The sequence below is a fragment of the Gopherus evgoodei genome, chromosome 9 (assembly GCF_007399415.2).
Source record: "Gopherus evgoodei ecotype Sinaloan lineage chromosome 9, rGopEvg1_v1.p, whole genome shotgun sequence".
Lineage (NCBI taxonomy): Eukaryota > Metazoa > Chordata > Testudines > Testudinidae > Gopherus > Gopherus evgoodei.
The window spans coordinates 108,316,956-108,329,433 of NC_044330.1; the positions used below are offsets into that span (position 1 = coordinate 108,316,956).

At 51.7% G+C, this 12,478-nt stretch overlaps 1 protein-coding gene across 10 annotated transcripts in view; it reads left to right on the forward strand.

The window, feature by feature from the left end:
* NLGN3 (neuroligin 3) overlaps positions 1-12,478 on the forward strand; it is a 112,131-nt gene that overhangs the window by 56,882 nt on the left and 42,771 nt on the right. For 7 of the 10 annotated variants that reach the window (XM_030575393.1, XM_030575391.1, XM_030575398.1 and 4 more), the window contains 2 exons: positions 5,274-6,000; positions 7,124-7,183. In XM_030575393.1, coding sequence (XP_030431253.1) covers positions 5,529-6,000; positions 7,124-7,183 — 532 coding nt within the window. In that variant the 5' untranslated portion in view covers positions 5,274-5,528. Of the gene's footprint in view, positions 1-5,273; positions 6,001-6,670; positions 6,688-7,123; positions 7,184-12,478 lie in introns of those variants that run through there. The other 3 variants (XM_030575397.1, XM_030575399.1, XM_030575401.1) reach the window with 2 other exon arrangements.

Below are 12,478 nucleotides of genomic sequence, written 5' to 3' on the forward strand. Positions count from 1 at the left end.
AAGTGGATAAGGAAAAGTTATTTACTTGTTCCCATAATATAAGAACTAGGAGTCACCAAATGAAATTAATGGGCAGCAGGTTTAAAACAAATAAAAGGAAGTTCTTCTTCACGCAGCGCACAGTCAACTTGTGGAACTCCTTACCTGAGGAGGTTGTGAAGGCTGGGACTATAACAGCGTTTAAAAGAGAACTGGATAAATTCCTGGAGGTTAAGTCCATTAATGGCTATTAGCCAGGATGGGTAAGGAATGGTGTCCCTAGCCTCTGTTTGTCAGAGGGTGGAGATGGATGGCAGGAGAGAGATCACTTGATCATTCCCTGTTCTGTTCACTCCCTCTAGGGCACCTGGCATTGGCCGCTGTCGGTAGATGGACCTTTAGTCTGACCTGGTATGGCCGTTCTTATGTTCTTACATTCTTATGGGTGATGTCTACTGGGATTGCCTTGGGAAGGGGCTTCAGGTATCAGGCCTGCCATACGAGGTCCAGCAAACCATTCTGGATCTCCCCTTTGAGGGGTCTCTATTTTCCGATCAGATGGATAAAAGGCTACATAGCTTAAAAGACTCAAGAGCCATCGTCAAATTGCTGGGTCTCCACACCCCTGCCATGCATTGGAGGCATTTTAGGCCACAACCTCCTCTGTGGTTCTACCAACTGCAGAACCGGCAGGATGGCTCATGAAAGAGAAACAGGAGCGGTAGGAAGAGGCTGCACCGATCCTCAGGCCAGGGCTGTGGCCTGTCCAAACCTTTTATCCAGCTAGAAGCAGGACTTTTGAAGGGGCGAACGAGGACAGCGCACCAGAACTTGGACTGGATCCAACCCGCCTTATCTTCTCTTCCCAGCTATCCCCTTTCTACCTTGTGTGGGCCCGTATCACATCGGACCGCTGGGTGCTCTGCACGGTAGAGAGAAAACACTTCCTCCAGTTTTCTGCCCGTCCACACCCCCTTCTCCATCCCTCTTCAGGGACCCTTCTCACGAGCAACTCATACAGGAGGTGAACTCACTCCTCTCACTGCAGGCAGTGGAAGAAGTTCCTCAGGAGCTGAAGGGCAGGGGCTTCTGTTCCCGGTATTTCCTAATACCGAAAGCCAAAGGCGGGCTCAGGCCCATCCTAGACTTGCGGGAGCTCAACATGTTCATGAGGAAACTGAAGTTCCGCGTGGTCTCTTTGGCCTCCATATCCCTTCCTTGGATTCAGGGGACTGGTATGCCACCCTCGACTTGAAGGACGCGTACTTTCATATAGCAATTACACCATCCCACAGAATGTACTTCAGGCTTGTGGTGAGCAACAGTCACTAGCAGTTCACATTCCTCCCATTCGGCCTGGCAGCGGTGCCCCTCGTGTGTTTACCACGTGCGCTGCTGTCGTGGCCGCATTCCTACACAGGCGCCCCCGTGCCTCAACGACTGGCTGCTCCAGGGCTCAGGTGGAGGCACAAGTCGACTTCTTAAGAACAACGTTCGAGGAACTGGGCCTTATCCTGAACGTGGGGAAATCGACAGTGTCCCCTGTTCAGCAGACGGAGTTCATGGCGCGGTGCTGGACTTGACACAGGCCAGGGCATACCTCCCAGAAGTGAGGTTTCTAGCCCAGAGCGACATCATTCAAAGTCTCAGGCAGTTTCCCACCACCAGGGAATTGCCTGAAGCTTCTAGGGCATATGGCCTCTTGTACCTGTGTGGTGCAACACACCAGGCTCAGACTCCAGCCTCTCCAATTGTGACTCGCCTCGGTGTATTGGCTGGCTCGAGGCACTTTGGACGGGGTTGTGACTCTGAGTCACTCGGTCCTAAACTGCCTCCAGTGATGGCTCGACCCGCAGGTAGTGTGTGCAGGGATCCCCTTCTCCTGTCTTCAGCCATCCCTCTCGCTAGTGATGGATGTGTCAGCTCTGGGCTGGGAGGCACATCTGGGGGACCTTAGGACACAAGGCTTCTGGTCTCAGGTGGAATTGGCTCTCCACATCAGTCTCAGAGAGCTGAGAGCAATGCGTCTGGCATGGCACTTGACAGGGAGATGTGTATCAGTCATGACAGACAATGCCATGGCGATGTTCTATATTAATAAATGGGGATGCACGCTCCTCTCCCCTGTGCCTGGAAGCCCTCCGCTGTGGGACTTTTGTGTAGCTCATTCAGTATACCTGCAAACGTCACACCTCCCTGGAGTACAGAACAAGTTTGTGGACCGTCTCAGCAGGTCCTTTCACAGCCACAAGTGTTCCCTACACCCAGACGTCACGAACTCCATCTTCCAACGATGAAGCTTTCCCCAGATGAAGCTGTTCGCAACATAACAGGAAGTGCCAACAGTTTTGCTCCTTCCTGAACCACAGCCTGGGCTCCATCGCAGACATGTTCCTCCTCCCAGGGAGAGGCCCTCTTCTCTACACATTCCCACCCATTCCTCTTGTTCACAAGGTGCTCCTCAAGATATGGAGGGAAGAGGCTTCAGTGACATTGATAGCCTCAGCCTGGCTCCGCCAACATTGGTACACATCCCTCCTGGAGATGTCCGTGGAAGCCCCAGTTATCTTGCCGCTCTTCCCTGATTTACTAACTCAGGATCCCAGCCATCTCCAACACTCGAACCTCGAGTCATTGCACCTCATGGCGTGGAAGCTCCATGGCTGAACCCCACAGAGCTCTCCTGCTTGGACCCGGTTAGACAAGTCCTCCTTGACAGTAGGAAACCCTCCAGCGGGGCTACCTACCTTGCCAAGTGAAAGAGATTATCATTCTGGTTGGCGCAGCCTCACTCATCCCTGATGCTTGCCTCTATACCACTCATACTGGACTAACTTCTCCATCTCAAGCAGAAGGGACTGTCTATATCGTCAATAAGGGTTCATTTGGCCGCCATCTCTGCCTTGCATTCAGGCTCAGAGGGCCTGTCGGTGTTTGCCAACCTTATGGTCAGCCGTTTCTTGAAAGGTCTTGACAGGCTATATTCTCACGTCTGACAACCGGCCCTGACCTGGGACCTCAATCTGGTCCTTTCCAAATTGATGGGTCTGCCCTTTGAACCGCTGGTGACGTGTTCCCCACACTATCTGTCATACAAGGTGGCATTTCTGGTAGCGATAACCTCAGCCAAGAGGGTGTCTGAGCTCAAGGCCCTAACATCAGAGCCCCTTTACACTGTGTTCTATAAGGACAAGATTCAGCTCAGGCCATATCCAGCTTTCCTCTCGAAGGTTGTCTCCCAGTTTCACATCAGCCAGGACATCTTTCTCCCAGTGTTCTATCCTAAGCCGCACTCAAGTGGCAGGGAGCAGAGGCTCCACTCATTGGATATCCACAGAGTGCTGGCCTTCTACACCGAAAGAATGAAATGGTTTAGGAAGTCCATTGAACTGTTTGTGGCAGTGGCAGACAGGATGAAGGGTCTTCCAGTCTCCTCTCAACGAATTTCCTCGTGGATCATGTCCTGCATCCATGAATGCTATAACCTGGCAGAGGTGCCGGCCCTCCACTCTCAGCGCACTCCACTTATGGTGCAAGTTTCTTCAGCATCGTTTCTGGCGCAAGTCCTAACCCGGGAAATATGCAGAGCAGCGACGTGGTCCTCAATACATACTTTCACCGCACGCTATGCAATTACCCAGCAGGCCAGAGACGATGCAATGTTTGGTAGGTCAGTGCTCCAGTCAGTGGATACCTGAACTCCAACCCCTCCTCCTGAATTTAGGTTTGGGAGTCACCTGATTGGAATTGACATGAACAAGCACTCGAAGAAGAAAAAACGGCTTCTCACCTTCTCGTAACTGTTGTTCTTCAAGATGTTTTGTTCATGTCCATTCCAATACCCACCAGCCTACACCTCTGTCAGAGTAGTCAGCAAGAAGGAACTGAGGGGGTGACGGGTTGGTAGGGCCCTATATTGTGCGCCATCATGGCGCCACTCCAGGGGGTGCCCAGGCCAACCCAATAGATACTCTCCGGGGAAAATTTTTCTGGCTGCTGTGCATGCGCACACATCTGATTGGAACAGACATGAGCAATACATCTTAAAGAACAACAGTTATGAGAAGGTGAGTAACCATTTTTTTCCCATGCTTTGAACAATACCATTTTGCTTGTGAGAGCTGACAACATCTGTTTTCTGGTAGTTAGCAATAAAGCAATTTACATTCCTGGTTAATTCTGTCTGTGAGAGCTGGTTTCCCAATATATCTGTTGACGAGTCAGTTTCACAAACTTTTATAAAGTTCCAATCCTTATCTGGTAATTGCCCTGCAACATTCAGCAATGTATGTAACAAACTTTTCAAGCAGTTTTTCCATTTTGTCTTTGGCCTGGCTGCAAAGCACCATGGGGCTTTGGCTTAGTTTGGTCAATGGTCATGCACTTCATTTCAGAGTTCAACCAGCTCTCAGGGGCACCTGGCTCTGTATTGTTCTCTCCGGGAAGGGAAAGCAAGTCACTTTCTCCAGGTTGTGCAGGGAATAGGGAACAGAGCTGAGGATGGAACCAAGCAGTCCTGATTCCCCATCCTAATTTCGAAGCACTAGGTGCTCTCTCAGCCTGTTGACTATTCCTGAAGTCTGTCAGCCTCTTGCTCCAGTCATGTTCTTGCTAGTGTGCTCTTCAGACCTGGACTCCGAGGAGAGGAGAAGAGAAGAGTTGGTTTGTCTTTCCTCTCTGGTGGTATCCTTCCCCTACACACAGGCCTTCTCACTTCCCTACAGGCCTGGGATACCTTTTGCATGGGCTGTCTCTATGTGAACCTTGCCCCAGCCCTAAGGCTAGTAGTTGGTGTGCAAACTGCTTCCCCAGTTTGTGGTTGAATCCCCTTTTCCTTAGCTTCATCTGTCTGCTCTGGGTGTCTCAAGCCTGGGTGCTTGATCCATGCTTCTGCAGTTGACATACACATACCTCCTGCTCTAGAGTCTGAGCGCCCCACCTCTACAAGGCCTCTGATCCCCTTTTCCCCCACATCTCCAGAAATCTCCTGTACTCCTCTGCAGCTGGCACCACTTGCCATGACCAAGCTATAGGGCTGACTGGTAACTGGGAGGCAGCAGCAGTGGATTATCCAGGGGCTCTTCTCTCTCTCTAAGGCTGGAGGTGAGGAGTATTCTGGTGAGGTATTAAAATCTTTCCCTCAGCTCTGCCAGGTTGTGGAATCAGTGGGCCAGGGACATGCGGGTAGGTTCCAACGTCCCTTTGTGCTGCAGATTTTCTTTGTCAGGTGGAGCTGCCATTCTCTCAGGTGAGAGAGTCTGTGACTGTTAATTCCTCTCCCCCTCTCTCCACAGAGCCATCAATCTCATCAGGGCTGCTCTCTCTGAAGGCAAACAGCAACGGGCAGGCTGGGGGCTCTGAAGAGGAACACTCCCAAATCTCTCCAGCTCACCTTTTGCAGTTCATTTCTGGGTTTGTGTTCCAGTTTCTGTCCTCCCTTGGTGTCTGGCTCTGGTTAACAGAGAGCAGCAGGCCTGCTGTGATGGAGTCCCTCTGAGCCCCCAGGAACGTGCTTAAGGCTTGGATGGTGGTGCTGCTCATCACAGACAATGTGGCTGATACTTCAGAGAAACCCGTCCTTGTCCCCTGTTCTCCAAGTGCCTGAGTTGGCTGCAGGCCGGGACCTTTGCCTCCTGCTCTGGGTTCTAAGCTTGACCATTGTACAGATGGATGGCCAGGTCTATTCCCCGACTGTCAACACACACTATGGGAAGTTACGAGGGGTCCGGGTTCCACTGCCTAGTGAGATTCTGGGTCCTGTGGATCAATACCTGGGGGTGCCTTATGCAGCCCCTCCCACTGGGGAGAAGAGGTTCATGCCCCCTGAGCCACCGTCCTCCTGGTCTGGAATAAGGAATGCTACCCACTTCTCACCGGTCTGCCCTCAGAACATCCACAGTGCGGTCCCGGAGATCATGCTGCCCATCTGGTTCACCTCTAATCTGGATATAGTTGCCACATACATTCAGGATCCCAATGAGGACTGCCTGTACCTCAACATTTACATTCCCACCGAGGATGGTGAGTCTGTTCAGGGTGCCAGCAGGGTGGGCGGGGGGTCCCAGAGTTATTCTGCTGCTTCTCAGCTCTGGTTAGTCTCACCTGGATGTTGTGTTTGAAGCACGTGCTTGTGGAACCTGCAGCATGCTGTCTGTGGAAAAGCTTTTTCTGGCCACTCTGCTTGCCCTCTGCCCTCCAGCTGTTTTTCTCTCTCTCTCTCTCGTGCTCTCTTCTCCCCTTCCCCCCCCCCCCACAGCTCTCTCCCTCCCCCTCCATGGCATTGTCACGGGTTCCTCTTTTGTTTTGCCAAAACTGAAAGGGACTCTCTGACCGCAGGTCCACAGAGCGACGAGCTGGTTTGGGTTCCCTAGGTGCCAAGTGCCAGGTTCTGGCTTGAGTTTGGTTTGGGTTTGTCTTCCCTCCCCACCCTCAGGTTCTTGTGCTAGTTCTGGGGTGTGGGTTGCTGCTGCTGGCTGGGAGGAACACTCTCTCTCTTGCTGGGATAAGGTCACCAGCCATTCTTGACTGCATTGCACAGAACAATGCAGCTAGCATATGTGCTTCACTGGGACCTGCCAGGGGCTGAGTATGTGGAGCTGGGTGGGAACTGGAGCGCTGTGGACCCAGCCCCTTGTGGTGAGGCTGAGTGCCTCAGGGTGCCTCTTCTCTCTCCAATCTTTTTCTTCTATAGGGGATTCCATCTGAATTGTAAGTAGCAGTGCCAAGGAGGCAGCACCCTTTCCTCAGGTCCATGGCAGCCTCACCACAAGGGGAAGTTGTGGGATCCCATGGGCTGTGCCAGCTGCAAGAATCTCTCGATAACACAAGAGCCTACGATGGAAGAGAACTGGAGGGGGAACCTGCCATGCCCTGAGCAGTTTTCTGGGAAGACAGCTGCTCTGGAGCCCCAGCAGCTCTGCTTCTCTTTCCTTGGGGGTTCCAGGCTGCAGAGGACAGCACCATAACTTCCTTTCATCCCAGTACCCCTGGCCCCAGAGTTTTCCTCCTGCAGCGATGCTCCCCTCCCCACGTCCCGCGGTCCCAAGAGGGGGTGGCGGGAGGGTGGGCAGTGTGGTTGTAATTGCATGCCCACTCCAGCCGGTGGAGCCTCCTGTTATTTTGTAGTCTTTTATTCATTTTACAGTAAAACGGATTTCCAAGGAATGCGCTCGAAAGCCCAACAAGAAAATATGTAGGAAAGGAGGTATGTAGCAAGCCGGACCTGACAGAGAGGCACAGAGAGAGGACAGAGAGAGAGGGGGGGGGGGCACCTGTCCATTCTCTCCAGGCCTGCGGCATATTTCTTCAGCCTTCCTCTCGTGCCATGTGACTGAGACAGTGGGCCCTCCATACAGCCTGCAATACTGTCTGTCTGTCCATCCACCCATCCTCTGCTCAGAGGAACTTCAGGATGCTCCTGCTACATGCTGCTCCCTTTCCAGGGCCAGACTGGGCTCCTCAGTGGGAGGCTCTGGGTTTGAATCAGGGCAGGACCTAGGTGCATTTCCAAGCCTTTCAGAACAGCTGCTTTTGCATGCTGGAGCCAGTGCAGCCCGCTCCCATTGAGGGTGTATGGGTGCTAGAGAAATATGGACTGCACACCCCATTCACCGAAATCCTCCAGCAGATCCCAGCTCCCAAGGCCTGGGAGTGCTGCTGTCGAGGAAGAAGTACTCTCACCTTCTTTAACATTTACATGCAAAGCATCCCATTCATTCATCTTATGGCAGCAAAGGCAGGAGAAACACCTTTCATTTGGTCTCCCTGAGGTGGGGTCAACCTAGTCAAAGGTCCTACTGAAATGTACACCACACATGGGCGTGCTTGTGTAAATGGGTATGCACCGCACCATTGTGAACAGGCCTGGTAGAGTTCTGATTGCTGTGGGAACTGGGACCATGTGTGTGGAAGCTCTGCCCCCCTGCTGCATTAATTTCCTGTGTCCCTATACAAATATGTAAATTCTGTTGGCTGTAGAATTGTTTCTCCACCCTCATGTTGCTCCCTCAGTCAGGCATGCCACCTCTGTGCTCACATGCACACACACGTGCCTCTCCTTTCCCTTCATGCTGGCCCTTGAAGACCCTACTCTTGGGTTATCTGGCACACATGGAAACCTGCTCCGTAGCCCCTTTCATAAGCAGTTCTTTACTGCCCCAGGGATCCCTGCGCACATGGCTGCCTCCTGGAAAGCTGTGACACAGCTCCAGTTCAGAAACCATTCTGCTTCTAGCCTATGTTCCACAGCCCTGCCTTGGAGTCTCCAGCCCTGAGGCAGGGACAAAGCAGGATCTTTTCTTTGGAGTCATGTATGCAGTCCCCACCTGATACCAAAATCTGTGACATCACAGTCCTCTCTGGGAATGGGTTTGCCTGAAAAAGCATGATTCTGCATCACTGTCACAGACCCCGGTGTGCGGGGAGGAGAGCAGCTGCTGGAGACAGACAGGATTGTGGGAGAATATGGGAAATGTGCTCTAGAATCATACTTGGGTTTTCCCCAGAAAGCAGCTTTCTATGCACACCAGCAGCACAGACCCAGCTCTGCCCCAGTGGCCTTGAGTACCTCCTTGAGTACTGCATCTGGGTGCAGTGCACTGGGGTGGTGAGGCAAGGGCCAGAACTTGCCTATCCAGCAGAAGGGTCCCACTTCTCCCTCAAAGGGACAGGCAAGCTTTTCTGAAAGGCTACATGTGGGGAGAGGAGAAGCCCCCATGGGGATGGACTGCCACTCTCCCCACACACATGCACACATGGTGGGGTCCAACCCAGTGGCTCTCAAGGAGTTGTGTGGCCTGCCCAGGCTCTGAAGCCCTTCGTGTGGCTGGGCCTTTGGGCTACTGAGTCCTTGCCCTGGGAGGGGTTGTCATGTCCTGGGATCCTGTGTCCTCCTGTTCTCTTCTCTGTGCGTTCCTCTTGGTGTCCAGGACCTGGTGCAGTGCGGCACAGCTTGGAGGTTTGACAAGAATTCTCTTTCCTTCCAGAGATTTCCCTGAGTTCTGTTGTTTGGTTTCTTTGCTTTGCTTTCCCTGTTACTGTCTGGCTACTCACACGCCATCTCTCTGTGAGTGCCAAGGCTGCCCGAAAGGGCCAGCGCATCAGGGAGTCTCCACACGCTGCCTCGGGAGTGGGCTGCTCCCTCTCATGCTGTGCCAGCAGCTGGCCCTTCATGAGCCACTTCAAAGCACTTCCTCTCAGAGAGCTCCCCAGCCTTCTTTTCCCAGCCTGCCATTGGCTGCCAGGGCTTCACAGACCCCTTGCTTTGGGAGGGGAAGCCGGCACTTCAGCTGGTCACTGTGTGTGTGTGTGTGTGTGTGTGTGTGTGTGTGTGTGTGTGTGTGTGTGTGTGTGTGTGTGTGTGTGTGTGTGTGTGTGTGTGTGTGTGTGTGTGTGTGTGTAGGGGGAATGTTTATTACATGCCATTAATAAATGATCGTAGGGGAGAGATTCAGCCTGGTGTCTCCTCTCCCACCACTTCTGCCTGTGGTAGGGATTTCTGTGCTGTCCATCGCTGATTCCATCTGCAGAGGAAGGACCCTAGTGGCTGTCTAGTGGGGTTGGCTCAGGTTAGAGGAAGCTCTGCCTTTCCTGTAGGATAGTGAAGGTGCTTAGTTCGCATCAGTGATTATCCCCACCCAAGTGTTGCTAACAGAAAGGTTCAGACTTTTAGTTAAATGTAAAAGTAATCCAAATGCACTAAGAAATGGAAACGCACAGTTAAGGCGCCCAAGCAACCTTACTTCTGCCTTGTAGGAAGGCCATGAGGGGTTAAAAATGAAATAGATCCATTTCTAAACATGTTTGAGTTGCTTTTACATTCAGCCTTGACTCTCAACTTCCTGGGTTAGTAATTCTTGGTTTGGAGATAGGGGCAACATTCTGGAATGTTGTTACATAAGTTATTGCTATTTACCCAGCTTTAACTTCAGTAGACTGTGGATTTTTTCTTTGAATTTCCTTGTACTTTAAAGTTATTAAAATTTCATACGTGAATGGTAAACAAGAAAAGAAACCTAAGGAGCAGGTTCCTGTGGGATATTTCTAATGTTCTGAAGATAGGAAGGGTCAACTTCAGATCAGTTTTTTTATTTTAACTTTTTATTTATGTGCATATTAACCTGTACACTTCAGTCACCCCACTCTGGAGCAGCCAGAGCTCCCTGACCAGTTCCCCGTGCTCCTGGCCTCCATATTCCCTTGTAAACATGCGCAGCCTGGCTGTTCCTCCTGTGTGCACACAGCTCAGACACTCCCTGGTCAGTATACATAGTGCGCAGTGTTAGGGGTAACAGTTCTCACTGCAAGTGTCTCCTTCAACAGGGGCCAGTGGGTATCCTGAAGAACAAGATGGTCACCGTCTTATTTCCAAAGGAAGGGAAGTCGAGCTGTACCCAAGGTGGCCTCTGCTCTTTCCCTCAGAATGTTTTGGCTTCATTCTCAAGTGGAACTAATGGGAAATGGTGACTGTTTCGAAAAAAGGACTCAGCCTTGTTCTCGCTGTCAAGGAGAGCAACGGGAGCCAGCAGCCATTTTGAAAGAGGAGTTCTTTGGGGTATTCATGAGCCTCTGCTAATAAACAGCAGCATGTAATGATCCTTCTCTCTAACACACCAGCTTTCGAATATGGCCTCCTACAATGTCAGAGAGTTCTGGCCACCCGGGGAGCTTTATGCATCCCGTCTACCTGCTCAAGTTCATTCTGTTCTTTGTATGTCCTGGTCGTCTGTGGAGGCCACGCTGGCCTTCATTCAGGCTTGGTTTTTGCTTTACATGCCAAGCTCTACTCTGCCTTAACCAGGGAGCTGCGCGCACTGCTTCCACCCAGAGCAATCAGCTTACAAAAGGCCCTGCCCAGCGCCCTCAGGGGTCTCCACCTCTGCCCATTCTGATTTCTCTTGGGAGCCAAACGCCAGCTTGATCCCTGAGGGGATGTGAATAGTTTAGAATCATAGAATATCAAGGTTGGAAGAGACCTCAGGAGGTCATTTAGTCCAATCCCAGGCTCAAAGCAGGACCAATCCCCAACTAAATCATCCCAGCCAGGGCTTTGTCAAGCCAGGCCTTAAAAATCTCTAAGGATGGAGATTCCACCACCTCCCTAGGGAACCCATTCCAGTGCTTCACCACCCTCCTAGTGAAATAGTGTTTCCTAATATCCAACCTAGACCTTCCCCATTGCAACTTGAGACCATTGCTGCTTCTGTCATCTGCCACCACTGAGAACAGCCGAGCTCCATCCTCTTTGGAACCCCCCTTCAGGTAGTTGAAAGCTGCTATCAAATCATGCCCCCCCCCCCCACTATTCTCTTCTGCAGAGTAAATAACACCAGTTCCCTCAGCCTCTTCTCATAAGTCATGTGCCCCAGCTCCCTAATCATTGCCCTCCACTGGACTTTCTCCAATGTGTCCACATCCCTTCTGTAGTGGGGGGACCAAAACTGGACACAGTACTGGTGAGACAAGTAAGGTCTGGCCTTCGCACAGACTTTGTGCCTGTAGAACTGGGTTGATGAGGGCTCTAATATCATTCTACCAGTACAACCCCTAGTGTGGACACAGTCTGACCAGTATCAAGGTGCCTTATACTGCTATAGCTTATTTCACTTCCAGTACAGGCCTGTCCCGTGTACTACAGCACCCACCCTGGGAGGGCTGTCCTGCTTTAATACACCAATACAGCTAAAGTGCTACACCCCTTGTGTGTAGACAAGCCCCTGAGTGGTTACAGAAGTGCATCAGCTAGGGCAGTGCAGGGTGACTTCCCACCCTGACTCTGTGAGAATTGCAGTTGTGTTGTTCTAGAACAACTCTTGCCTCCTTCCCTGTGGGCTGCAAACTAGTGGGTGTTACCAAAAAGCCAATGACCAAACTGTGTTGAAATAGCTACACCAGCAGAGAGGGAGGGGCCAGAGGAGCTCTGGGTAGAGGAACTCACTGGATCTGATATGAATTGAGTCTGTTTCTTACTGCTCCCTTGTGGAGCCTAATTAGATCTCTGCCCCCCACAGGAGGGATGACACACCTCCCTCAAGGGCCACAGACTCCTCACTCTCCCTTGGGAGGCACCAGAGCCCCATGGGGTTAGTTATTTCTACAGACCCAGAGATCTGTTTGACTCTTTGCTAACACAAAAGATGCTCCGGCCAATGGGAGTTAAACAGCTGGTGCTTTCTCTCTGCCTTTCTCCAGGAGGTCCCTGAGGTGAGGGGTTTGCGCTGGTACTCCTTCATTAACACCGCAGCCATTTGGCTTTTTTGCACAAATCCCCTCCTATTAGCCCAGACCTCAAGCCCACTGGACATAGAGCTGCTAAACTCCAGAGCTGTTTCATACTTCAGGCAGTTCTGAGTGGCTCTCTGCTGGGGTGCCAACCAGCATGCAGGCACCTCCATTTAATTGCCTACTGCAGATTTATTAATTAAAATGAAGAGGCGCTTGGGGATTTCTGGCCTTCAGGAGATTTGCTGTTAGTGTCCCAGGGCTGGCCCTTTGTGGGGCC